Genomic DNA, 26,001 nt, shown 5'->3' with positions numbered 1-26,001 from the left:
GGCAGCATAAATGCATTTTTTGGCTGATGGAATGAAATCAGTTGCAGATGTAAGGTTTTTAAACAGTGAAGAACTACTTTACTGTCAGATTGGAAGAGTCTGTTGAAGTGATCACATGTAATTTCTAATCAGATTCTCACTCAGAACTTCGTTTGCTCAACATGTAGTATTTTTATTTTAAATCACTGTTGACTGTTTAAAAAAGGCATTTGTTAATCATTTAACATTCCAGTTGGAATAGACCAAACATGTATATTTGACAGTTTTATAATTTAGTATGAGCTCAGGTCTCCTGGGTTTGTACAAATTATTAATTGCATACAATTTAATACTTGTTTCTTTGACCCCAAGCAAACTCTAATATAATTTCCACTCAGATTGTCAATGTTGAATAATATTTGAAGTTATATTTTTAAAACAATGCTTTAAAATTTTTATTGGATTTGACAGATCAATGTTGATAAATCTTTGTTTATCCCAGCATTAGTAGTTACAAGCCAGTTTTAAAAGTGTCTTTCTTTTAAATTAATTAATTAGTTTTTTTTAAACTTTACAATATTCTGTTGGTTTTGCCATACATTGACATGAATCTGCCATGGGTGTACATGTGTTCCCCATCCTGAACCCCCCTCCCACCTCTCTCCCCATCTCATCCCTCTGGGTCATCAAAAAAATATAAGTGTCTTTTAAAGTGGGTTCAAATATTATTCTGTATTTTATAGAGCCTCATTACTGATACCATTCTCCTCCTTTCTCCTCTTCTCTTTGCCTCACTCCACATACTATATATTAAACAGTTTGGCTTAATTTTTATATATATTTGTGCATTTTGACAAAATCAGACCTGCTAATATCTTGGTGATGGCCTTATAAAAATGCATATAGTTAGAATTATGATAAAGCAGATATATTAAACTAATAGCTTATCCAATATTACAAAAGTAATTTCTTTTATAATCAGGGAGGCCTGGCATGCTGCAATTCATGGGGTCGCAAAGAGTAGGACACAACTGAGCAACCGAACTGAATAAATCTTTGAACATTAGTAAATATACCAGTTTAATAGCCATTTGCCATTCTATTATGACCCATAGTGGAATAAAAGAGAATAATTATGAAATGACTTACCCTCTCAAATTATTCTTTGAATGCTGCTTCTGATGGTTCTTGAAACTCATTTCCTAGCAGAAGAAAAACTGTTCTTGGTTGAGTTTTGTCCCCCATAAAATATATGTTGAATTGCTAACATCTAGTATCTCATTGTGTGACCTTATCTGTTAATTGGATAGAGATAATCAAGTTAAGGCAGAAGGAAATGGAGAAGGAAATGGCAACCCACTCCAGTATTCTTGCCTGGAGAATCCCAGGGACGGGGGAGCCTCGTGGGCTTCTGTCTATGGGGTCGCACAGAGTCGGACATAACTGAAGCGACTCAGCAGCAGCAATCAAGTTAAAATGAAGTCCTTAGGGTGAGCCCTCATACACTGTTGATATCCTTATAAAAGGGAAAATTAGATAAACAGAGGAAGTTGATGTGAAGATACAGAGGGAGAGTGCCTTGTGAATGGAGACAGAGATTGGACTGATCCAGCTGAAAGCCAAAGAACAGCAGAATTGTTGGCTACAATCAAAAAAATAAGAGGCATGAAGGAGTCTTCTGAGTCCCAGATCATGGCCCTGCTGATACCTTGTATAGGGACTCTCTATTATCTCCAGAACCATGAAACTATAAATTTCTGTTGTTTTAAGCCACTCACTTTCTGACACTTTCATATTCCGGCTCTAGCAAGCAGATTGTAGAGAGACAGGTTCACTTTTGTTAGATCCTTTATCACAGAAGGTGTTAAATGGGGGAAAATAGATTTAGTTTAGTTCTACCATAGTAACAGAAGCCCACCTTGGCCTATCTATCCTATTAATTATTTCAGTATAATCCAGGGGAAAAAAGCAAAAACTAACAATATAAATTGATGTTTCTAATTTGTTTTTTAAATAATTGAATTGCAAAAAGGACTTAAAAACAGCTATCAAAATTTTCTTAATGAGGTGTAAAGGAAAGGATACTGAAAGAAAAAGTTAAGAATTCATAATGGAGAAGTAAAGTATAAAAACAAATCGGATTTGAGAATTGAAAATACAATATATGAAAAAAAATACTGTCTAAGGTTACAGGTGGTCTGCATGTGACAGAAGAGTCACTGAACTTGAACATAGAGCATAGAAAGTATTGAATTTGAAAAACAGAAAAAAAGGATACTTTAAAAAAGATCAAAGCTTAGTGGCTGTGGGACAAAACGTTCAAATATATATGTAATTGGAATTCCAGAAGGTAAGGAGAAAAAGCTGGAGCCAGAAAAATATTAACAAATAATTGTCCAAAATTTCAGAAAGAGGTAGGCTTTTACGTATTCAGGAAGTTCACTTAGTCTCAAGTTTATCTTTGAGAATAAACTCAAAGGAAAACCTGTTTGGAGACATTGTGATTAAAATACTGAAACAAGAAAGACAAACTTTTAAAAAAACCTTGAAAGCAGCTATAAGAAGATACATATATACACTTTAACAATGATTTGAATGACTGCGTATTTCTCATTTTAAATGATAGACAACAGAAGACATTGGAATTATACATTTAAAATGCTTACAGAGAAGCACTCTCAAGCCAGTGTGTGTGTCCACAGAAACAAAAGTGAAATAAAGACACTGTGCTGCTGTTGCTGCTGCTAAGTCTCTTCAGTCGTGTCCGACTCTGTGCGACCCCATAAACGGCAGCCCACCGGGCTCCCCCGTCCCTGGGATTCTCCAGGCAAGAACACTGGAGTGGGATGCCATTTCCTTCTCCAATGCATGAAAGTGAAAAGTGAAAGTGAAGTCGCTCAGTCATGTCCAACTCTTAGCAACCCCATGGACTGCAGCCCACCAGGCTCCTCCGTCCATGGGGATTTCCAGGCAAGAATACTGGAGTAGGGTGCCATCGCCTTCTCCGAAAGACATTGTAGATGAGGGAAAACTAAGAAAATTTGCTACCAGCAGCTCTGCTTTATAAGAAATACTGAAGGAAGTTCTATATGTTAAAAGGGAATGATACTAGATGAAAACTTGAATCTTCAGAAATAAAGAAAACCACCAGAAATAATAAATAGCTTAATAAATCTTTCTTAAAAGCTGCTTTAAAAAAATATGTATGACTGTTGAAAGCAAATGTATAACACTGACTGCTAGAGCTTTCAATGTATATAGATATAATATACAAGAAAATTTCATCATTAAGGGAACCTATAGTGGTTTTTAAATTTCTAAATATTTCATGAAGTGTTACAGTGTAACTTTAGATTGTGAAAGTTTTTATGTATATATTTTAGTTTCTTAGTGAAGTGAAAGTCCCTCAGTTGTGTCCAGGTCTTTGCCACCCCATGGACTATATACAGTCCATGGAATTCTCAAGGCCAGAATACTGGAGTGGGTAGCCTTTCCCTTCTGCAGGGGCTCTTCCCAACTCATGGATCAAACCCAGGTCTCCCACAGTGCGGGTGGATTCTTTACCAGCTGAGCCTAAAATAAAGTAAAAATACAAAGAGATACAGACAAACACCAATAGATAAAATGAAATACTAAAAAAAATTCAAATAATCTAAAGAAAGGAAGACATGATAACAGAGTTACATAACACAGGGTGGAAATAGAAAACAAAAAAATAAAATTACAGGGCTGAACCCAGTTTAACAAGTATTACGTTAAAGGTTATGATCTTAACTGGTGGAGTGTTAGACCAGGATTCAGCAGATTAAGGCCTGTAGGCAAATTAGACTACACCCACAGTTTTACGTATTGTCCAAGAATGCCATCATACTGTGCGTGCATACTAAGTTGCTTCAGTGGTGTCTGACTCTTTGCGACCCTTTGGATCATAGCCCACCAGGCTCCTTTGTGCATGGGATTCTCCACACCAGAACTACTAAAGTGGGTTGCCATGCCCTCCTCCAGGGCATCTTCTGGATCCAGGGATCGAACCCAAGTCTCTTACATCTTCTGCATTGGCAGGTGGGACCACTACAGCCACAGAATGAAGTAACAGCAAGGGAGAACACTATGGCTTAAGAAGTATAGAATGTTTACTATTTGGCCATTTACAGAAAATTTGCTGATCCCTGGTCTAGCTGCTCCTAATAGAGTAGTGATAAAGCAGCACTCTACTATACATTGCATAATAGGGAAACACTTGAAATATTAAGAAACAATATAAATACATGTATAGGAAAATGTACAAACAGTATAAGAAAGATGGATTTGTTTATTTTAAGATCAAATAAAATAAACATAAAGGAATGTTCTCAGAGATAAAGGAAATGAAAGAAAAATGGACAGAATTAAAGGAAAAATAGGTAATTCTATTTAGTCATATTAGGAAATTATCCCATCTCTCTCAGTGATTGTTAAAGAATTAGATGAAAAAAAATAATTGGAGATATAGAAGATATGAAAAATACTTGTGAACCCACTTTCATCTAATTAACATTTATAGAACACTATTCAACAACCATGGAATGCATATTATTTTCATATATGCATGGTCTCATTGTATGAAGAGAATTAAAATCAGTATATTAACCATAGTCGAATTATATTAGATATCAATAATTAGGAAAACTATAAATATCTGGACATTAAACAATAACTCATAAAGGAAAGTGAGAAACCACAGTTCAGTTCAGTCACTCAGTCGTGTCCGACTCTGCGACCCCATGAATTGCAGCACGCCAGGCCTCCCTGCCCATCACCAACTCCCGGAGTTCACTCAAACTCATGTCCATTGAGTTGGTGAAACCACATGTCATACGTAATTGCAAAATATTGAATTGTTTTCCACTAAGATCAAGAAAAACACAGGATGCCTTCTTTCATCACCTCTATGTCATACTGACCATCTTAGCCATTGCAATTAAAAAGAAATAACCAAGCAAAAGAAAGAATAAGACTAGAGATGAAAGAGGTAAAACTCTCCCTTTTTTCATATGATCAAATATGTTACAGAAATTCCCCGAGGAATTAAGAAGCTATTACTAGGACTAATAAACTTATTATGATTGTAGAAGACAAGATTAATGTCTAAAAACCAATTGTATTTTTCTGTACTAGCAGCCAAAAATTGGAAAATGGAATAATGAATCAGTTCCGTTTACATTGATGCCAGTAAACGTACACAAATGAATTTAACAAAACATGTCCAAGATCTCTACCTTGAAAACCACAAAACACTGCTGAGAGAACTTGAACGTCTAACTGGAGAGAGATACCTGTTCATAGATTAGAAGACAACATTGTTAAGATGGCAGCTATCCTGAAATTGACCTAGATATTGGGTATAATCAGGTTTAAAAACATTTTCTCCTTGAAAGTATCATTAAGATAGCAGATATCCAGACATTTGGAAGAAGTATAGCAACACCTTTATCAAACTGTTACCAGAATTTTAAGAAATCCTTTCTAATCGATAACATAAAGATAGGGCAATAAATAAAATAGTATCAGTACACATAATGGGGAAAAGATTAGTATCACACAAGATGTATGACTGGTCAGTAAACACATGAAAAGATGTTTATCATTATTCAACAGGGGAAAATAAAACAAGAAGACATAACACTATACACCTATTAGATTGGCTGAAATTTAAAAGATGAAGTATTGTGAACCAACTAGAGCTCTTTGTGTACTAATGATGGGAATTACATAACAGCTTTGGAAACAACTTGAAAGTTCCGGGGGGGGAGGGTGGGGAAAATTACTATACAACCAACCCAGTCATTCCTTCCTAAGTATTTCTTCAGAGAAACAAAAACATACATGCATACAGAGACTTTTACATTGGTGTATTTAACAGCTTTATTTATGTAGCCCCAAACCAAACATCACCCAAATGTTCATTGAAAGTGAAAGTGAAGTCGCTCAGTCGTGTCTTTGCCACCCAATGGACTGTAGTCCACCAAGCTCCTCCGTTCTTGGGATTCTCCAGGCAAAAGTACTGGAGTGGGTTGCCGTTTCCTTCTCCAGGGGATCTTCCCGATCCAGGGATCAAACCCAGGTCTCCTGCACTGCAGGCAGATGCTTTACCCTCTGAGCCACCAGGGAAGACCCTAAACATTCATTAGTAAGTGAATTAAAGAAATTCTATCCTATCCTATCCATACAATGTAATACCATTCAGCCATAAAAAAGACAAGTTATTGATAAAATGTAAAATTATGGAAGAGTATTACAAGCATTACACTGAGTGAAGGATCCCAGACCTAAAAGTCCTTACTGTATAATTCCACTTATATATAATGTTATGATAATAAACCACTACATTGTGACAGAAAGTAGGTTGATTGTTGCCTGAAGGTAGGGCAGGAATAGGGAAGGAGAAGGGAGTGATAGGAAGGATAGATTATAAAGGGATATGAAGAAACTTTTGGCCGTAATAAGAAAGTTTTTTATTCATAGTTTATATTTAGTAGCAGCTCAGTGAAAGTTGCTCACTCATGTCTGTCTCTTGGCGACCCAATGGACTGTAGTCCATGGTATTCTCCAGGCTAGAATACTGGAGTGGGTAGCTTTTCCCTTCTCCAGGGGATCTTCCCAATCCAGGGATCAAACCCAGGTCTCCCACATTGCAGGCAGATTCTTTATCAGCTGAGCCACAAGGGAAGCCCAGTAGTAACTCAATCCCTACATAATAGACATATATAGAGAGAGAGAGAGAGATGGAATCTAGAAAAATAGTAGTGATGAACCTATTTGCAGGGATGGAATGATGACACAGACATAGAGTACACACTTGCGGACACAGCAGGGGAAATGAGGTGGGATGAACTGAGAAAGTAGCGTTGACATATGTACTCCATCATATGTGAAATAGCTAGCTAGTGGGAAGCTGTATAACACAGGGAACCCAGCCTGATGCTTGGTAATGACCAGGAGAGGTGGGATGGGAGGTAGGAGGGAGGCTCAAGAGGAAGGGGATATATATATTTATATACATAATTTATATATATATATAATTATGACTGATTCATGTTGTATGGCAGAAACCAATACAGCATTGTAAAGCAATTACTCTCCCATTAAAAATTAAAAAAAAAAAAAAATAGCTTACTGCTACTTGGAGTTATCTACCAGAGACCTTATATTTTGAAGACTTATTTTAGTATTCATTGTAGCCTTGGAAGGATTATCCTACTCCACATAATCTCATTATCCATAGCTATCCCATCTAAGGATGAATTCTACTCCTGTTAGTGTTTTAGCCTGAGACTGTAAAAGACCCTGATGCTGGGAAAGATGGAAGGCAAAAGGAGTAGGGGCCAGTGGAGGATGAGGTAGTTAGATAGCATCACCAGCTCAATGGACATGAATTTGAGCAAACTCTGGGAGATAATGGAGGATGGAGGAGCCTGGCATGCCACAGTCCATGGAGTTCTAAAGAGTCACATACGACTTAGTGACTCAACAACAGCAACTACTATTATTATTAATTTTTTTTCTTTTACTTTGATATATATGAGTATATATATATGTGAGTATATATATATATATATGAGTCATATATATATATATATATATATATATGAGTATATATATCAAAGTAAAAGAAAAAAAAAAATAGTGGGGCTTCCCTGATAGCTCAGTTGGTAAAGTATTTGCCTGCAATGCAGGAGACCCTGGTTCAATTCCTGGGTTGGAAGATCCACTGGAGAAGAGATAGGCTACCGACTCCAGTGTTCTTGGGCTTCCTTGTGGCTCAGCTGGTAAAGAATCCGCCTGCAATGTGGGAGACCTGGGTTTGATCCCTGGGTTGGGAAGACCCCTTGGAGAAGGGAAAGGCTACCCACTCCAGTATTCTGGCCTGGAGAATTCCATGGACTGTATAGTCCATGGGGTCACAATGAGTCAGACACGACTGAATGACTTTCACTTTCACTTCACTTTCACATGGAATAGTATGGTGATTTCTGTGAGTCTTATTAAAGGTAAGACTGTGGCTCAAAACTAGAGCTCTGGAATATCTCCTTTAGATATTCACCTTGTTTAGAATTAAGCTCATGTTTTATTGTTGTTTAAAGCAGTTCTAAGCCAAGTCATCACATAAATAACTTATTTTTGGCCTGGTATTCCCTTATTATGTCTGCTCTTTTCTTTCTGCATTTCCTCAATCACTTGATATCTAGGGGCTCCTTGCTGCTGCTCCCCAAACACCAAAGACTTTTTTTTTCTTTTGAGAAATAAATGAAGGCTGAAAGAACCTCATACCCTGAGAATCCCTCTGTACCCAAAATGTAATGAATTCTATGAATTTAATTCCACTTTTCTTTCTTGATGAGTCCTAACAAACCAACTTCTGTTAAACTGCTACCAACTGCTATATCCAAAATTGATCACAAGGTTGTTGGGAACTTCAAGTGAGATATTTATGAAAATAACTTTGCAAGTTCTGAATAAATGTATAAATGTCATTTTGTATAAATGTCATTTTGATAGTTTAGATTGACTGATATAAAATTTGAGATCCTGTATGTAAATTATCTTGAATATCCCTGATGGAATGTGGCAGTATTCCTGAAGGGACTGGAAGCTACAAAACTGTACAGCACTTTGAAGAATCAATTACTCAAAGATTTGTTGTTGATTTTTGTAGTTCGGTTGCTAAGTCCTGTCTGACTCTTTTGGTGACCCCATAGCTCTTCTGTCGGTGGAGTTTACCAGGCAAAAATAGTGGAGTGGGTTGCCATTTCCTTTTCCAGGGGATCTTCTGACCCAGGAATCGAACTTGTGTTTCCTGCTTGGCAGGTGGACTCTACCATGGAGCCACTAGGGAAGCCCGATTAAACAGACATCTGCATAATAAATAGATAAGTTAGATAAGGAAGGTTTGGTTGTTTTTTCTTTTCTTTCCAATTTTAATAAGTCTTTGACTTAAAATTTTAAACCACACTATCAAACATGTATTGAGAGGATAAAGCAATAAAACACTGGTTAATACACTGAACCAATGGTACAAGTTTGAATTTGAGACTACATGTAGTTTTTAAGTATGGAGGAGCCTAGTAGGCTGCAGTCCATGGGGTTGTGAAGAGTCGGACACAACTGAGCAACTTCAGTTTCACTTTTCACTTTCATGCGTTGGAGAAGGATATGGCAACCCACTTCAGTGTTCTTGCCAGGAGAATCCCAGAGATGGCGGACCCTGGTGGGCTACTGTTTCTGGGATCACACAGTCTTTGGGATCGCACAGAGTCGGACATGACTGAAGCGACTTAGCAGCAGCAGCAGCATAGCCTATTACATCTCCATAGCTCTGGAAATTGCTTCATTAGGAATCTATGAAGGCAAACACATTATGTCTAATCGCTGAACGATTTACTTGAAAACTCTTTTCAGAAATGGGCTTCCCTGGTGGCTCAGATAGTAAAGAATCTGGCTGCAGTGCAGGAGACCGGGTCTTGATCCCTGGGTTGGGAAGATCCCCTGGAGAAGGGAATGGCCACCCTCACCAGTATTCTTGCCTGGAGAATTCCATGGACAGAGGATCCTGGCAGGCTGTAGTAGATGGGGTCACCAAGAGTTGGACACTACTGAGCCATTAACAGTTGCAGTTTTCAGAAATACATATACTAAGGAAATGTAATTTTATTAACGATTATTTATTTTATTATTTTATAAATACTCAAAATCTTTGCAAATACTATTTGATATCCTTGTGTGCCGGATTAACCTAAATTTTAATGGTAAAACATGAGACTCCAAATAAACCCCTTTTTGTGAGTGATTGCTTTAGCCTGTATTCCAGGCTCCCTCTGGATTCTGTCAAAATTACAGATGATGACTTGATTTTTTTCCCCTTTAGCAGTGCATTTAGCAGATATTTATTGAGTGCTACATATAGGCTAGAAATGAAGGGGGAAAGATTAGTAAGATAAACACATGAAGAAGGCCATGCCTATGCACATCATAATCCAACTGTTGAAAGCCACAGATAAAGAACATATCTTGAAGGTATGAGAAAAAGAGAAAAAATGACACATTACATGCAAGAGGACTGAATTTTTATTGTTCGCTTACTTCTCATAGGAAACTGTAGGGATCAAAAGATCAACATCATTAAATTATGAAAAATTTGTATAAAGCCTCTCAACTCAAAATTCTAAATAAAAAATATGTAACATTTATGAATGAAGACAAAATAAAAGCAGTTTTTGTATGAAAGAATCTGTCACCAGTAGAACTACACTGTAAGAAATCCTAAAGGAAATCCTTCATGCTGAAGGGAAATGAAACCAGATGTTTGAGCAACTTTTCAAATGTTTATTGGCCATTGAGTTTGCTCTTTTATAAATTGATAGTTCATTTTGTTTACATTAATTTGTATTTTCCTAATTATTAATGCAGATGGACAGATTTTCATTGTTTATTGGCCACTTAATTTGCTCTTTTATGAGTTATTTCATATCATTTACTTAATTTTTCTGTTAAATTTCTTAGCAGTTTGAAGAGCCTCCTTATATTCTATAAATGCAGACCCTGTAATACTGCTTTAACGTTTATGGCATTTTTGGCCAAAAATCTTTAATCTTTCTTAGTGAAGTATACCTATAAAACTTTTTTGGAGGGGGGTGTCCTGGCTTCTAAAGTGTTGCGGGCCCTAAAATACAAACACGTGTTTGTATTATAATAATACGTGTAAGATCCCTAAAATTTCTTTTACTGTTTTTATTTAAGATTAATGACCCTAAATAAACATCTTTCTTATGAGAGGTTTCTCACTAGCTAATCTGGGGTTTTTTTGTGTGTTTCCCATTTATTTTTTTCTGAAGTACTTCTTATCCTTTTTTGTGCTATGGACTTCTTTGAGAATGTTATAAAAGCCTTTCCCCCAGAACAGTGTATATGTCTACTAAATTTTACATGCACTGTCAGAAACTTTGTGGACTTTGGATTATAGCCCAGTGTATACGCTTCTTGATTCTATTCAATTCCTCCTTCCATACCATTTTTTAATTTGTTAGAATGACATCAGAAGTGTTTGCAATACACATTAATTAATTTGGTTCATTATTGCTTAGAGCTCTCGAGTATATATACTTTAAAATATAGTGCAATCTCTGTATATAGGGCACACCTAAAACAGATTTATTGTCATGTCTGAATTTGTTGTAGATCCTTGTATCAGCTGCAGAGACCTAAACCTCTGTATAAGTTCTAGAAATTATTCATTGCCAGTCAAAGCCTTGGACACTATAAATATTTAACCTGGTTGAATCAAAGTATTTGTTCATAGGAGTGATTTCCATCAACCTTGACTTTCATCTTAAATATTTTACCAGTTACTCCATTTCCTTTAATGTCTTTAGGAACTCAGTGGTAAAGAATCCACTTGCCAATGCAGGAGATGTGGGTTCGATCCCTTTGTGGGGAATATCTGCTGGAGACAGAAATGACGACCCATTCCAGTATTTTTGCCCAGGAAATCCCATGCACAGAGATTACCTGGCAGGCTACAGTCCATGGGGTTGCGAAAGAGTTGGACATGACTGAAGCGACTAAATTACAGCAGCATAAATACAATAAATTGCACATGCTTAGGTTACCTAATTTGATAACATTTGGCTAGTGTACCCATGAAATCACCTTTACAGTCGAGATAATGCATCATCCTCAAAAGTTTGTTTGTGCCTCTTTGTTATTCTCCCTTTTACTCCTCCCCTAGTTCCAGGTAATCACTGATACTGTTACTGATTAATTTTCATTTGCTCGGATTCTGTATAAATGGAATCATTACAGGTGTGCTCTCTTGCTCTCTCTTGCCTAGCTTCTTTCATTCAGTATTGTGATTTTGAGATTAATCCATGTTTTTGCATGAATCTATAATTTATTTTTTTTATTCCTAAGTATTCTGTTGTACTGTTGGTTAACTTACTAGTTAGCATTTGAGATTTTTTCTAGGTTTAGACTCTTAGAAATAAAACTGCTATGAATAGTTTTTTATAGGTCTTTGTGTGGACATAGATTTTAATTTTTCTTGGGGAAACTTAGGAAATGATTCACACATATGGTAGATATGTCTTTTTCAGAAACTGACAAACTGTATTCTAAATTTTGTTTTTTGTCAGAGTAAATGAGAATTTTAGATACTCTACATCTTTACTGATACTTGGTCTGGTTATACTTTTTAATTTCAGATGTCTTAATAGGTCGTTAGTAGTAGCTCATTGTGGCTTTTGTGGGTATATTTTTCAGTACAGCTTGAAGGATATGAGTTGAACATTTATCTTCAGAATTTTTGCCTTATTTTTTTAAACCTCTGAATTGAGGAAGCCTGGATTCTGTGATTGTAAGTTTCCTCTTTGAAAATAATGATACTTTTCAAGTTTATTTCATTGCTTATTTGGCATGCTGAATACACAGTATACTTGGTGACATTCATATACAATTATTTAATGGTTAGAGTTAAAGGAAATCAGAAGTAGTGACAATAAAGGCAGCATCTGTTCTCTTAAGTAAATAAAGTTTATGCCCTGAAAAGTATTTAGAAACCATTTATACTTTCTTTATGTGTCAGTTCTAATTATTTAAGAAAAAGTAAAATCTTTTTAAAAATTTGGTTTGGAAGAAAATGATTTCTTTTTAGAGAATACTAATGATTATGAAAGCCAAAAGGAATTAAACTAAAAATTTTCTAACAGCTCTTTTCCAGGAATGCTAGCCATTAGATTTTTTTTTTTTTTTAAACAAAAAGAGCTATAACCTGAGACTGGAGACTTCACCACACAAAAAGCAAGAAAAAACTGTAACCCATGTACTGTTTTATATCAAATAAGGATTGACAACACTGTTTTTAGGCATCTGTTCTGCCCACATAAGAAGCCAGCTTTATCATCTGGATGTGTCCTGGGGCTGAAACTTTTTATAAATATGAGAATTTCTTTCTTTCTTTCTTTCTTTTTTTAATGGCAAGCAGAATATGGTATCCAGCTGTGGATTTGCTTATATATTGTGTTTGCATTTTTCCCCCTAGGCTTCTTTTATACAGTATATGGCAATATGTTGTCATACAAATTCCATGATTAATGCTTATTTATGAAATCTTATGTAAATATCTTAGAACTTAGTCAAACAACGTGCAAGTTAAACAGTTTTGTTTTTTTTTTTTTTTCCTGGATATAGGAATGACAAATCTGAGGGGAATAGTAGGTTGGATAGTTTATGTTCTTTATCTATAGAAAAGTCTCATATAACATTTTCCTTTTACTATTCTCTGTTATATCTTTTCTCTTTACTGTATTTTGCTGGGTAAGAAATCCACTTTCAGATTTATTCTTCAGAAAATAGAGAAAATTTAAACTGTAAATAATTCAAAAATAAGAATGACAATTATATTTTACTAAATAGTCATATATAATAGGATATATTTGATTTCTAATTTTTGATCCTGAGGACTCTGTTTAAGAGGCATTTATTTGTGATTCTATTAGTCATTTATTGAAAGAAATCTGTCTCATCATAAGCTGTTGTATTAGCATTTAATTTTATTATATGATTTTCCCACAAAAATGCTAACTTGCTATAAAATATCAAGTTATAAATATGGGACCAATTTTAAGTATGATTAAATTTATTATATCTGTCTCAAATTCATGGTTAAATGTTTAATATTGTATATTTGGATTATTTGTCTATATCATCAGAATGATGGTATCATGATAATATGTATATAATAGCATATATTAATATATAATAATATATTATGATATAGTACTATAATCAATGATTTACTGATAGATTTTTATTTCATGTATTCTTATTTCTGTGGACTTAGTTTTAAGTTTCTCACATTGAGTATTTTAGTCAGTTTTGACCAGAAGTTGAAAGATTTGTTTTTGCTTTTTATTTTTTTCCTTCTGCTTAGGTTCAGCTCTTATATGAGTTAACAGATATCATGAATAAAGTCTGGAATAAGATTCAGAAGAGAGGCAGTCTCAGTTCTTCTTCCGCTTACCCGGAGTCCGTGGTGGGGCCTTTCCCTAGCTCTCCAGTTAGAAGCAGTATAGGCACAGCTCCTCCAGATAATAGCACATGTAGCCCATCTGCTGACATTGGAACTACTACTGAGGTAAGTGTTTCTGAAAAATTGTGTTAGTAAATGAAGGGTGATATATATATACCACAGAGTTCTATGTCAGGATTGAGAATGAAGATGACCTTACCTCTGTGGAAGCTGATGAGTTTAGAGGCTCATGAGGTACTATGGTAGCTATGGCTGTGTGTTACTGTTTCTCTTAGGTTCAAGGATTTTCATCACTTTCAGTAGACAGTGGGATAGTTCACGAAAGTAGAGGTTCTGTGAAATGGCAAAAACTAAGGCACAGTAAATGTAGGGTTTTTCAGAAGTATGGAAACTTAGAAGCTGACTGCAAAAGAGGCTCAGAACCAGAGTGTCTTTATTATCTTTAGATTGTGATTTTCAATCTTGACCAATGCAAAGTTCTCTCCTGATCATAGAAATCTTCCTTTACATTTTTCACATTGTGACCTCACCCAATATATCTGTGCCCTTTTTATAACAAATATTTTCAAAGCCCCTCCTTTACTATCCTAAAATGAAAATAAACATAACCTGCATATACATGTTTTCAAAAGTATTCTGAATAAAATATAAAGAATTAAAGTATAGTAAATTATTATTGTAATATGTAAATGCTCAGGCATGGTTACATTAGAAGTTGAAATGCAGTTGCCAGGTACATATAATTACTGTGAATGTATCTGATGCAAACATACTTGTACAGGACTATTAAATGCTGCAAGTGGGACCATTGTTGGTGTGATTTTCTGAAATAATGCAAACTTGATAAAGTTTCAAAGAAAAGAAATTTTTTGTTCTTTTCAGTAGTTGCATTTCTGGAGCTCTTAATATATACTAAGTGTCAGTCACTTAGTCTTGTCTGACTATTTGCAACTGACCCCATGGACCACAGCCTACCAGACTCCTCTAGTCCATGGGATTCTCCAGGCAAGAATACTGGAGTGGGTTGCCATTTCCTTCTCCAATATATACTAAAATCATGCATAAATACAAAAGATACTGTTTTTAGATTTAAAACAGAATTTAATGCTCAAATATTTACTTATAAACAGGATTTTCACCTACTTCAATCACTGTCAGATAATCTTCTCCATTTTGGCTGATTTTGGTATTGACCATCTAGTGATGTCCTTGTGCAGATTTGTCTCTTGAGTTGTTGGAAAAGGTTGTTGCTCTCTTGACAAAATTCTATTAGCCTTTGCCCATCTTCATTTTGTACTCCAAAGCCAAACTTGATGTTATTCCAGGTATCTCTTAACTTCCTACTTTTGCATTCTGATCCCCTATGATGAAAAGGATATGTTTTTGGTGTTAGTTTTATGTCTTGTAGGTCTTCATGGAAACAATCAACTTCAGCTTCTTAGGCATCAGTGGTTGGGGCAGACTTGGATTCCTGTGATGTTGAACAATTTCCCTTGGAAGTGAACTGAGACCATTCTGTCATTTTTGAGATTGCACCCAAGTACTGCATGTTGGAGTAGTACTATTGATATTTGACCCCTGCATAAGCAACTTCTCTATCCTCTATTCCTGCTTATTCCAAATCTTAAGAATCACAATGACCTAAGTGATAGAAGTACTTTTTTTCTCCCCAAATGAAAATGTTCAGGATATGGAGTCAATGGGACATACCCTTTGGGGGTAAAAACATTGACTTCCTTCTGGAAATTGCAGGGCATGTTCATCTGTATTAAATCTCATAATCAGGGTTACCATGTCCTTCTGTTTAGCTTGGACACAGCACAGTTTTAGAAAGTACCATTTAAATTGTACTTTGTGTGAATGGCAGGTCCTAGATGTATGACCAGCAGGTGTCCATTTCAGATGAGCCCTGTCTTTTCTGAACTTGTGATGTTTTTTAAATATTTCTTTCTAAAAGACTACTCCCAAAATACGTGCGTCCTCATGCTCATCTTAACATTGTTTAATACAGTACTTAGTAAACAGCTGTTTAGTGGGACACTCTCCTTTTTACCAGTGAAGTGCCCAGAGTATTTAACTTCTTTTATCAGTTTCACTTGTATTATCCTTGTCTATCAATGTATCACCGCAAGCTTTTGATTACCAAAGTTTTTCACAAAGTGTATTTTGTGCAATGTCAACATATTGGCTGTGAAAAAAGAAGTCTTTGGTTAAATAAGTTTGGAAAATACTACATTAAAGAAAGTTGAAGTTCTTCATTTTTCAAAACCATATTATATCTGTCTTTGTCTGACTTGCTCAATACAGTAATCTCTTGGTCTCAAGAGCTTTTGCATTGTAAGAACACTATGCATTGTAAGAACTTTACTGCAAGAGCTTTTGGTATCTCTTATATGTGGAATCTAAAAAATGATAGAAATGAACTTATTTACTAAACAGAAACAGACTCACAGAAATAGATAACAAACTGGTTACCAGAAGGGATAATGTGTGGGGGTGGAGACAAATTAGGAGTTTGGGCTTAACATATACCACTGCTGCTACTGCTGCTAAGTCGCTTCAGTCGTGTCCGACTCTGTGCAACCCCAGAGACGGCAGCCCACTAGGCTGCCCTGTCCCTGGGGTTCTCCAGGCAAGAACACTGGAGTGGGTTGCCATTTCCTTCTCCAATGCATGAAAGTGAAAAGTGAAAGTGAAGTCGCGAAGTCGTGTCCGACTCTTTGCTACCCCATGGACTGCAGCCTACCAGGCTCCTCCGTCCATGGGATTTTCCAGGCAAGAGTACTGGAGTGGGGTGCCATTGCCTTCTCCGAACATATACCACTACTATATATAAAATAGTAAACAACAAGAACCTGCTGTATAGCACAAGGAACTATATTCAGTATCTTTTAGTAAGGTATAATGAAAAAGAATCTGAAAAACATATTTGTGTGTGTATGAATATATATATAAAACTGAATCACCATGCTGTACACCAGAAACTAACACAACATTGTAATTAACTGTAAAAATATATACATAGTATATATTTTGTAGTTAGTTACAGTAGTGCTTCCCTACCATTTTCATGTCATTACATACATAGAAGATGATGTTTGCATCTGGAGTAATCAAAAGAATCTCTCAGTCATTGAAAGCTCCATTCACTCTAGGCTCTACTCTAAAACCCTGAGGGCCAAGAGTTCCATGTCCCAGCAAAGTTTTGACACATCTTCTGGTGTCTCTTAGTAAACTCTGAGTCATAGTATTACTTTTATAAATATATTTTTAATATTTTTATAATTGCCTCAGAAAAAGTGTTGATGTTGATGGATTTAAATATAATTGTCACATTGAAATTATCCTATAGTTATATTCTATCCCTTCCCCATTGTAACAAAATCATTTTATAACAGCATAGTGCTACTGTGGTATACCATTTAATTAGTTCAACAAAGTCTTCTTCATGTAGTCAGTGCTAAGAAGAAAATTAAAAGTTTTGTGTGTTCCTAGAGGTGGCATGATTTCCCTAGTGGCTCAGTTGGTAAAGCATCCGCCTAAAATGCGGGAAACCCGGGTTTGATCCATGGGTTGTAAAGATCCTCTGGAGAAGGAAATGGCAACCCACTCCAGTATTTTGCCTGGAAAATCCCACGGATGGAGGAGCCTGGTAGGCTACAGTCCATGGGGTCACAGAGTTGGACACGACTGGGCAACTTCACTCACTCACTTAGAGGTGGCATGTTAAATATTTAGAAGATTTCTGTGAGTAGAGCTGGCATGGCTGGCCCCACCTCATGCCTGATCAAGGCCTGTCTTGCCTTCCTGGTGGTGTCTCTGCCCGTTGCCCTAATATGGCTCTGATGGAAGTGTTCTTGCCAGGTAGAGCACATAAGAGAGAAGGCAACTGCCCACAGCTCTGTTACAATGGGGTAGCCCAGAAGCAAGTACCATCTTCAAGCAGAGGTCACAATCTTTTGCAGTAGAGAGCCAGACAGTAAACGCTGTCTTTGCATGCCATGTTATCTGTTGCAATCATTCAACTCTGAGCACTTTGCAAGCATTGTTTCTATTAATTCTGAAACCTATATTATGAATTGGTGGTATTATTTCCCTTTTACAATGAAGAATTTGTAACTACAGAGGTTAAGTGACTTGGTTGAGATTGTATAGGTAAGTGGCAAAGCTGAAATGAAAACTTCTGCCTTCTAACTCCAGGGTCCCTAATGTGTGTTATCATATGAATTCTAGAACTTGATTCATTGATAAATTTTTCTTTTAAAAGTAAACTGTTGCCACCAAGTGTAGGTGTGTTCTCCTTTATCCTGCTCAGGGCTTGAGGTTTTGTGGAGTATTTTTATTCAGTTCTAAAAAATTCTCAGACAACAGCAGGAAAATTCTTCTACATTCCCATTAGTCTTATTTTCTAGAACTTCTCATGTTCTCTCTCTTTGTGCACCACTATTTGTTAGTTGATTTGTATTTGTTTTCTTTTTTCCTGTACTGTCATTAGTGCTTTGTTTTCATTCCAAGGCATTTTCTCAATTCCTTTTTTAATTCCACTTTACCAAGTATCCCTTAAACTATCTAATCCACCTAGTTTCAATCAGTGAGGCAAGTAGGGATTTGGAAGGTGAGAGAAGAGAGAGGTTGGTGTTTTTCTTTCTTGTTCCATCCCTACTTTGGTGCCCCATATGGAAAACATTCACGACATTTCTATAGTTTAGTGAAGCCTCATGTGAGTCGTCTGTTTGACTGAAAAAGCAGCTGTTTTTTGGGTCCAGGCTTTATGTAAATGGCTCCAACCTAGACTCCAGTTTGCCCTGCTGCTGCTGCTGCTAAGTCGCTTCAGTCATGTCCGACTCTGCACGACCCCATAGACAGCAGCCCATCAGGCTCCACCGTCCCTGGGATTCTCTAGGCAAGAACACTGGAGTGGGTTGCCATTTCCTTCTCCAATTCGTGAAAGTGAAAAGTGAAAGTGAAGTCGCTCAGTCATGTCTGACTCTTAGCGACCCCATGGACTGCAGCCTACCAGGCTCCTCCATCAATGGGATTTTCCAGGCAAGAGTACTGGAGTGTGGTGCCATTGCCCTGAGTGAGAATTAAAATGACATTGCTCAAACCTCTACTTGAGTTTGATACCTCCATTTACCACCACAGACTCAGTTCCCATTCATTACTCAGATTTGTGTTTCCTCTTCCATTTCTGACATCTTGAGATTTCCTTTTATTTGTTTCAAGTTTCACTATTTTATGAATCAGAGGAAAGTGACATTCTCATAAGGACAAAGGTGTTGACTAGGAAGGGAAACCACTGGAGATAGTATAGTACCTGGAGCAGTAACACTAGGATGTTATTGCTATAAATAGGCTTAAAGGCGTGGGAAATGGACTAATACTCTGACTTCATATTTTTTTCTTCCTTCCTGTCTCCTGCTGCTGTTCCACAGAACAACTGGAAACCAGAGGACAAGAATATTTGTACATATTGTTCACATAGGTTAGCCTCCCAGATAAACAGTGTATTAATGATTGAAGAAGAACAGATGAAAGAAAAGACAAAATTCTTGTGTTTTATCTAGAATTTCAGTGCTTTTGTGGTAGAAATGGAAAACATGCATTTCAACTTGATCTGCCATGTTACTTGAATTTAAATTTCTTTAACATCTTTGAGTACTGAGAACTGGTCTTTGGGATCTTTGTTTTCCTCATTCTGTCTTGTATGTGTTATATTAGATTCTTAAAATCAATAGTTAACTTTTTTTTGCTGAATATTTTTATTGTGGGTAAAATATAAGTAACATTATTTACCATTTTCACCATTTTTATATTTACAATTCAGTGGAATTATTAAATGATATTTAATGCCCCAGCCATAACAACTATCCATCTTCAGAACTATTTCATCATTTCAAACAAAAAGTCTTCTCCCATAAAACAGTGACTCCCCATTTTCCCATCACCATCCTTGATAACCATTATTAATACTTTCTGTTTCTGTGAATTCATCTATTCTGGGAACCTAATAGAAGAGGAATTGTAAGTATTTGTATAGCTTATTTTACGTAGTGTAATGTTTTAGAGATTTATTCACATAGTAACATGTATAAGAATTTCATTCCCTTCTATGGCTGATATTCCATTTGCTGATATAGCGTATTTTATTTATCCATTGATCTGTTGATGGACATCTGGGTTATTTCCACCTTTTAGCTATTATGAATAATGCTGTATGAACACTGATATATAAAGGTTGATTAATTCTTAATGAAGTTATTTTGTCCTGAAGATATTGTATGCAATTTATATGACCTGTGCCTGAGAAACCATTTCAAAACTAATACTAGAAATGCTATTTTAATTTTTTTTACTTAGTGAAATATGTTGATAACTGAGTTATTTATTACATAAGTTAAGGAGTAGAAGAAAGTGAATGTAGAATCATTCAATATACTTTATTTAGTACTGATTTTCTTTATTTAGTACTGATTTTCTTACTAAGAAGAGCACATTTCTGTGGTTTTAATGATTTGCTTACTACCAATATGGATGGTATAGAATTAAGACAGCATATGATACTATCCCTGAATGAATTCAAGCATATTTCTAATTTTGCCAGAAAATGTAGTACCAAAGAGAAAAAAAGTGAAAATTAGAAGTCATTTACTTAGTTTTCATAGTAACTTTGCAAACATAAAAATCGAGTGTTGGTAATTTATTTTCTCTAAGGTGTTTTTTTTTTTTTTTCTCCTGAGGAAAACCAGCTAAATTGTTTCTGCTACTTCCCCACTTTTTGTCATAGACTCTACTTTGTCAGCTTTAAGGATTGCCTCCCTCTAATTTGGGATAACAATTTTACAGAGCTTGACAAGTGAGCAAAGATATTTCTCTTAATTCCATCAGTTTATAGCTATTCTATTGAAAGGGATTGTTGGAAATCTCATTTACTAGAAAATCGAAATGTAGTGAATTTCGGCTAGTGTCACACAAACCAGGTACTGGGCCGACTCATCCAAGTGTGATTCTAAGTTAATGCAGTCGATAGAAAACACTTTGGAAGCAGACAGTTTGAATTTTTACCTCTAAAGTTTATGACCACATTGTGTTTAGTCATTTCAGTTGTGTCCAACTCTTTGTACTGCATGGACTGTAGCCCACCAGGCTCCTCTGTCCATGGGATTCTCCAGGCAAGAATATTGGAGTGGGTTGCCATGCCTTCCTCCAGGGGATCTTCCTGACCCAGGGATCAAACCTGCATCTCCTGAATTGCAGGCAGATTCTTTACCACTGTGCCACCTGGGAAGCCCTGTGATCACATTATTTAACCTCTTCTCTTTAGTTTCATTATCTCTAAAAGTGGAGATAATATTAATATTCATCTCAATATGTTAGTACAAATATTAACTGAGTATCTATGAATATGGTACATTCCTCTATTTGTATTTTCTTAATTTCAGTAAGATTTTTGTTTTCTTTTTAGAAATCTTTCCCATTTTATTATAGAAGTATTCTTTGGTATTTGGAACTTTTGTTCAGTTGATATGGTTATATACTAGTTTCTTCCTCTTCCTTTAAGGTGACTAGTAACTTTGTTTGATTATCTTTCTTTTTAAAAAAATTTTGTTTATTTTTGGCTGTGCTGGATCTTCATTACTCTGCAGGCTTTTCTCTAGTTGTGGTGAACGGGGGCTACTCTCAAAATGTGGTTCTCAGGCTTCTCATTGCAGTGGCTTCTCTTGTGGAGCACGGGCTCTGGGGCACACAGGCTTCAGTAGTCGTAGCACATGGGCTCAGTAGTTGTGGCTCCCAGGCTCAATAGTTGTTGCACAGACTTAATTGCTCTGCAGCATGTAGGATCTTCCTAGATCAGGGATCAAACCCATGAATCCTGCATTCACAGATAGATTCTTTACCATTGAACCACCAGGGAAGCCCCTGATTTTCAGTATTAAGCTGATCTTGCATCTGGAACAAACCCAAGTTGGCTGTGGTATAGTTTCTTTTTTATATCTTGATGGATTGTGTTTGTTAATATTTTGTTTAGGGTTTGAGTTTGTATAGTCATCAGTAATACTGACCTTTAATTTTTCTTTTACATAAAAACTTTGTTGTATTTTGGTGTCATGGCTATGCTATCTTCATAAAATTATATAGGAAGTGTTCCCTCTTGTTTTACTTATCTACAGAAAATTTGTTTTGTGTGGAAATTCCACAGTCGCTGTATAATAATCAACAAGGTAGTCAACAAGGTAATCCTACTTGAAAAGGCACTTGGGTACCACTCACCCCTTATCTAAACTGGGTCTTAGTTAGGCATTATTTGCATATAGAAGAAGTTTTAGCTTAGGAGACTATTAGGAAAGAGGTAAGGACTGGATAGACAAAAGACACTAATGTTATCATCCTTAAAGGGAGTGAAAGTGAAAGTTGCTCAGTCCTGTCTGACTCATTGTGACCCCATGGACTATACAGTCCTTGGAATTCTCCAGGCCAGAATAATGAAGTGGATAGCCTTTCTCTTCTCGAGGGGATCTTCCCAACCCAGGGATCAAATCCAGGTCTCCCGCATTGCAGGTGGATTCTTTACCAGCCGAGCCACAAGGGAAACCAAAGAATAATGGCGTGAGTAGCCTATCTCTTCTACAGTGGATCTTCCTGACCTAGGAATCACACCAGGGTCTCCTGCATTGCAGGTGGATTCTTTATCAGCTGAGTTATCAGGGAAGCCTTAAAGGGAGTATAGGTGCACATCTTGTTCCAGGTTTCCAACTCCAATAATGATACTCTCTATGCCACAGCCTTTGACTGTCTGGATCACAATAAACTGTGGAAAATTCTGAAAGACATGGGAATACCAGACTACCTGACCTGCCTCTTGAGAAATTTGTATGCAGGTCAGGAAGCAACAGTTAGAACTGGACTTGGAACAACAGACTGGTTCCAAATAGGCAAAGGAGAACGTCAAGGCTGTATATTGTCACCCTGCTTATTTAACTTATATGCAGAATACATCATGAGAAACACTGTGCTGGAAGAAGCACCAGCTGGACTCAAGATTGCAGGGAGAAATATCAATAACCTCAGATATGCAGATGACACCACCCTTATGGCAGAAAGTGAAGAGGAACTCAAAAGCCTCTTGATGAAGGTGAAAGAGGAGAGTGAAAAAGTTGGCTTAAAGCTCAGCATTCAGAAAACTAAGATCATGGCATCAGGTCCCATCACTTCATGGGATATAGGTGGGAAAACAATGGAAACAGTGTCAGACTTTGTTTTTTGGGGGGCTCCAAAATCACTGCAGATGGTGACTGCAGCCATGAAATTAAAAGATGCTTACTCCTTGGAAGGAAAGTTATGACCAACCTAGATAGCATATTCAAAAGCAGAGACATTACTTTGCCAGCAAAGGTCCGTCTAATCAAGGCTATGGTTTTTCCAGTAGTCATGTATAGATGTGAGAGTTGGACTGTGAAAAAAGACTGAGTGCCGAAGAATTGATGCTTTTGAACTGTGGTGTTGGAGAAGACTCTTGAGAGTCCCTTGGACTGCAAGGAGATCCAACCAGTCCATTCTGAAGGAGATCAGCCCTGGGATTTCTTTGGAAGGAATGATGCTAAAGCTGAAACTCCAGTACTTTGGCCATCTCATGCGAAGAGTTGACTCATTGGAAAAGACTCTGATGCTGGGAGGGATTGGGGGCAGGAGGAGAAGGGGACGACAGAGGATGAGATGGCTGGATGGCATCACTGACTCGATGGACGTGAGTCTGAGTGAACTCCAGGAGTTGGTGATGGACAGGGAGGCCTGGCGTGCTGCGATTCATGGGGTCGCAAAGAGTTGGACATGACTGAGTGACTGAACTGAACTGATTCATAGAAAATTTTATTGTGCTCATTGATAAAGTAATATTTAATGGTCAAATATTTTGTATGCCACTCTAGTAACCCAGTCTGTATAAAATAAAACTAATGAACATATGTTACAAATGCTAAATAAATACACTGGTATTCTTTTGATACTATGAGATTATGATTTTACATCCCAATTAAGATTTTTATATCAAAGCTTTGTCTCTGGTAAAATATACAATGCAAAATTACCATTTAAACCATTTTTAAGTGTACTATTGTGTGACATTGAGTACATTCAGGTTGTTGTGCCACCATCACCATCAACTGTATCCAGAACTTTAAAAAAAATTTTCCCAACTGAAATGTGGTACGTATCAAACAACAGCTGTTCATTTTATTTATTTTTTTTAATTTTTTTTAAATTTTATTTTATTTTTAAACTTTACATAATTGTATTAGTTTTACCAAATACTGTTCATTTTTAACATTAAGTCTTCTGATTCATAAACATGGAGCATTTATATGTGCATTTATTTTCTCTTATTGGAGAAGGAAATGGCAACCCACTCCAGTATTCTTGCCTGGAGAATCCCAGGGACAGCGGAGCCTGGTGGGCTGCCGTCTATGGGCAGCCCAGAGTCGGACACACAGAGTTGGACACAACTGAAGTGACTTAGCATTAGCATTATTTCTTTTAGCAATATTTTGTAGTCTTTCACTTCCTGGTTTATGCCTAAGTATTTTACTCTTTTTGATGCTATTATAAATAGAACTGTTTTATTCCTTTTCTGATACTCATTGTTATTGTATAAAAACACAGCTGACTTTTATGTTTGAGTTTGTATATTGATGAGTTTATTAGCTTTAACAGTTTTTTTGTGGAATTTTTAGATTTTATACTTACAAGGTCATTTTGTTAATCAACAGAGAGAATTCTGCTATTTCCTATCCAGTTTTGTTGTCTTTTACTTCTTTTTCATGCCTAATTACTCTGGCTAGGATTTTCAGTAATAATGTTGAATAAGTATTTCACCTAACTTTTTCAATATTAGGTAATATTTTTTAGGTTGAACATAATTTTCTCGGTTGATAATAATTCTGTGTGAAGGCAAACTTCTAGCAGGCTTCAGCTCTAACTAATTTTGTTCAAATAGCAAGAGATGTAATGAAAGTTTGGCACTGTTTTTTTTTTTCTGTTTCTGTGTTGTGCTTTTTATGCTATTTTTTTCATCTGAAATAAATGTTAAGTCAAACATTATGAGTTAGAGGTAATTTACCTCTCACTGAGAGGCTTACATTAACTGAGAAGAAACAATGCTAAATGATGATTATATTGTTTCAGTACCATCCATACTTGATGTGGGGTATAAACTTTCCACTATCACCCTATTACCTATTATCTTTTTTATCGTAGCATGACTCTAATTTAAACAACCAGTACCAACTTTGTACCCGTGGTATAGAATAGCTTTGAAACTACTTAAAAGCTACTTAAAAGGTTCTTTTAATATGTGGATATTAAATGATTTAGAAAATCAACTCATTTTGACCAAATGAAATCTGACTTATTATGATACAGGGCATCAGATCAGATCAGATCAGTCGCTCAGTCGTGTCTGACTCTTTGCGACCCCATGAATCGCAGCACGCCAGGCCTCCCTGTCCATCACCAACTCCCGGATTTCACTCAGACTCATGTCCGTCGAGTCAGTGATGCCATCCAGCCATCTCATCCTCTGTCGTCCCCTTCTCCTCTTGCCCCCAAGCCCTCCCAGCATCAGAGTCTTTTCCAATGAGTCAACTCTTCACATGAGGTGGCCAAAGTACTGGAGTTTCAGCTTTAGCATCATTCCTTCCAAAGAAATCCCAGGGCTGATCTCCTTCAGAATGGACTGGTTGGATCTCCTTGCAGTCCAAGGGACTCTCAAGAGTCTTCTCCAACACCACAGTTCAAAAGCATCAATTCTTCAGCACTCAGCCTTCTTCACAGTCCAACTCTCACATCCATACTTGACCACAGGAAAAACCATAGCCTTGACTAGACGAACCTTTGTTGGCAAAGTAATGTCTCTACTTTTGAATATGCTATCTAGATTGGTCATAACTTTCCTTCCAAGGAGTAAG

The 26,001-nt window shown here is 36.5% G+C and overlaps 1 protein-coding gene across 24 annotated transcripts in view; it reads left to right on the top strand.

Moving 5' to 3' along the window:
- The window catches only part of VPS13B (vacuolar protein sorting 13 homolog B), an 806,276-nt gene that overhangs the window by 398,841 nt on the left and 381,434 nt on the right, over positions 1-26,001 (top strand). For 21 of the 24 annotated variants that reach the window (XM_059874347.1, XM_059874354.1, XM_005215634.5 and 18 more), the window contains one exon: positions 13,943-14,146. In XM_059874347.1, coding sequence (XP_059730330.1) covers positions 13,943-14,146 — 204 coding nt within the window. Of the gene's footprint in view, positions 1-12,273; positions 12,368-13,942; positions 14,147-15,449; positions 23,597-26,001 lie in introns of those variants that run through there. The other 3 variants (XR_009490398.1, XM_059874364.1, XM_059874365.1) reach the window with 3 other exon arrangements.

This window comes from Bos taurus, chromosome 14, assembly GCF_002263795.3.
Source record: "Bos taurus isolate L1 Dominette 01449 registration number 42190680 breed Hereford chromosome 14, ARS-UCD2.0, whole genome shotgun sequence".
Taxonomy (NCBI): Eukaryota; Metazoa; Chordata; class Mammalia; order Artiodactyla; family Bovidae; genus Bos; species Bos taurus.
This window is presented reverse-complemented; position numbering and strand designations above follow the sequence as displayed.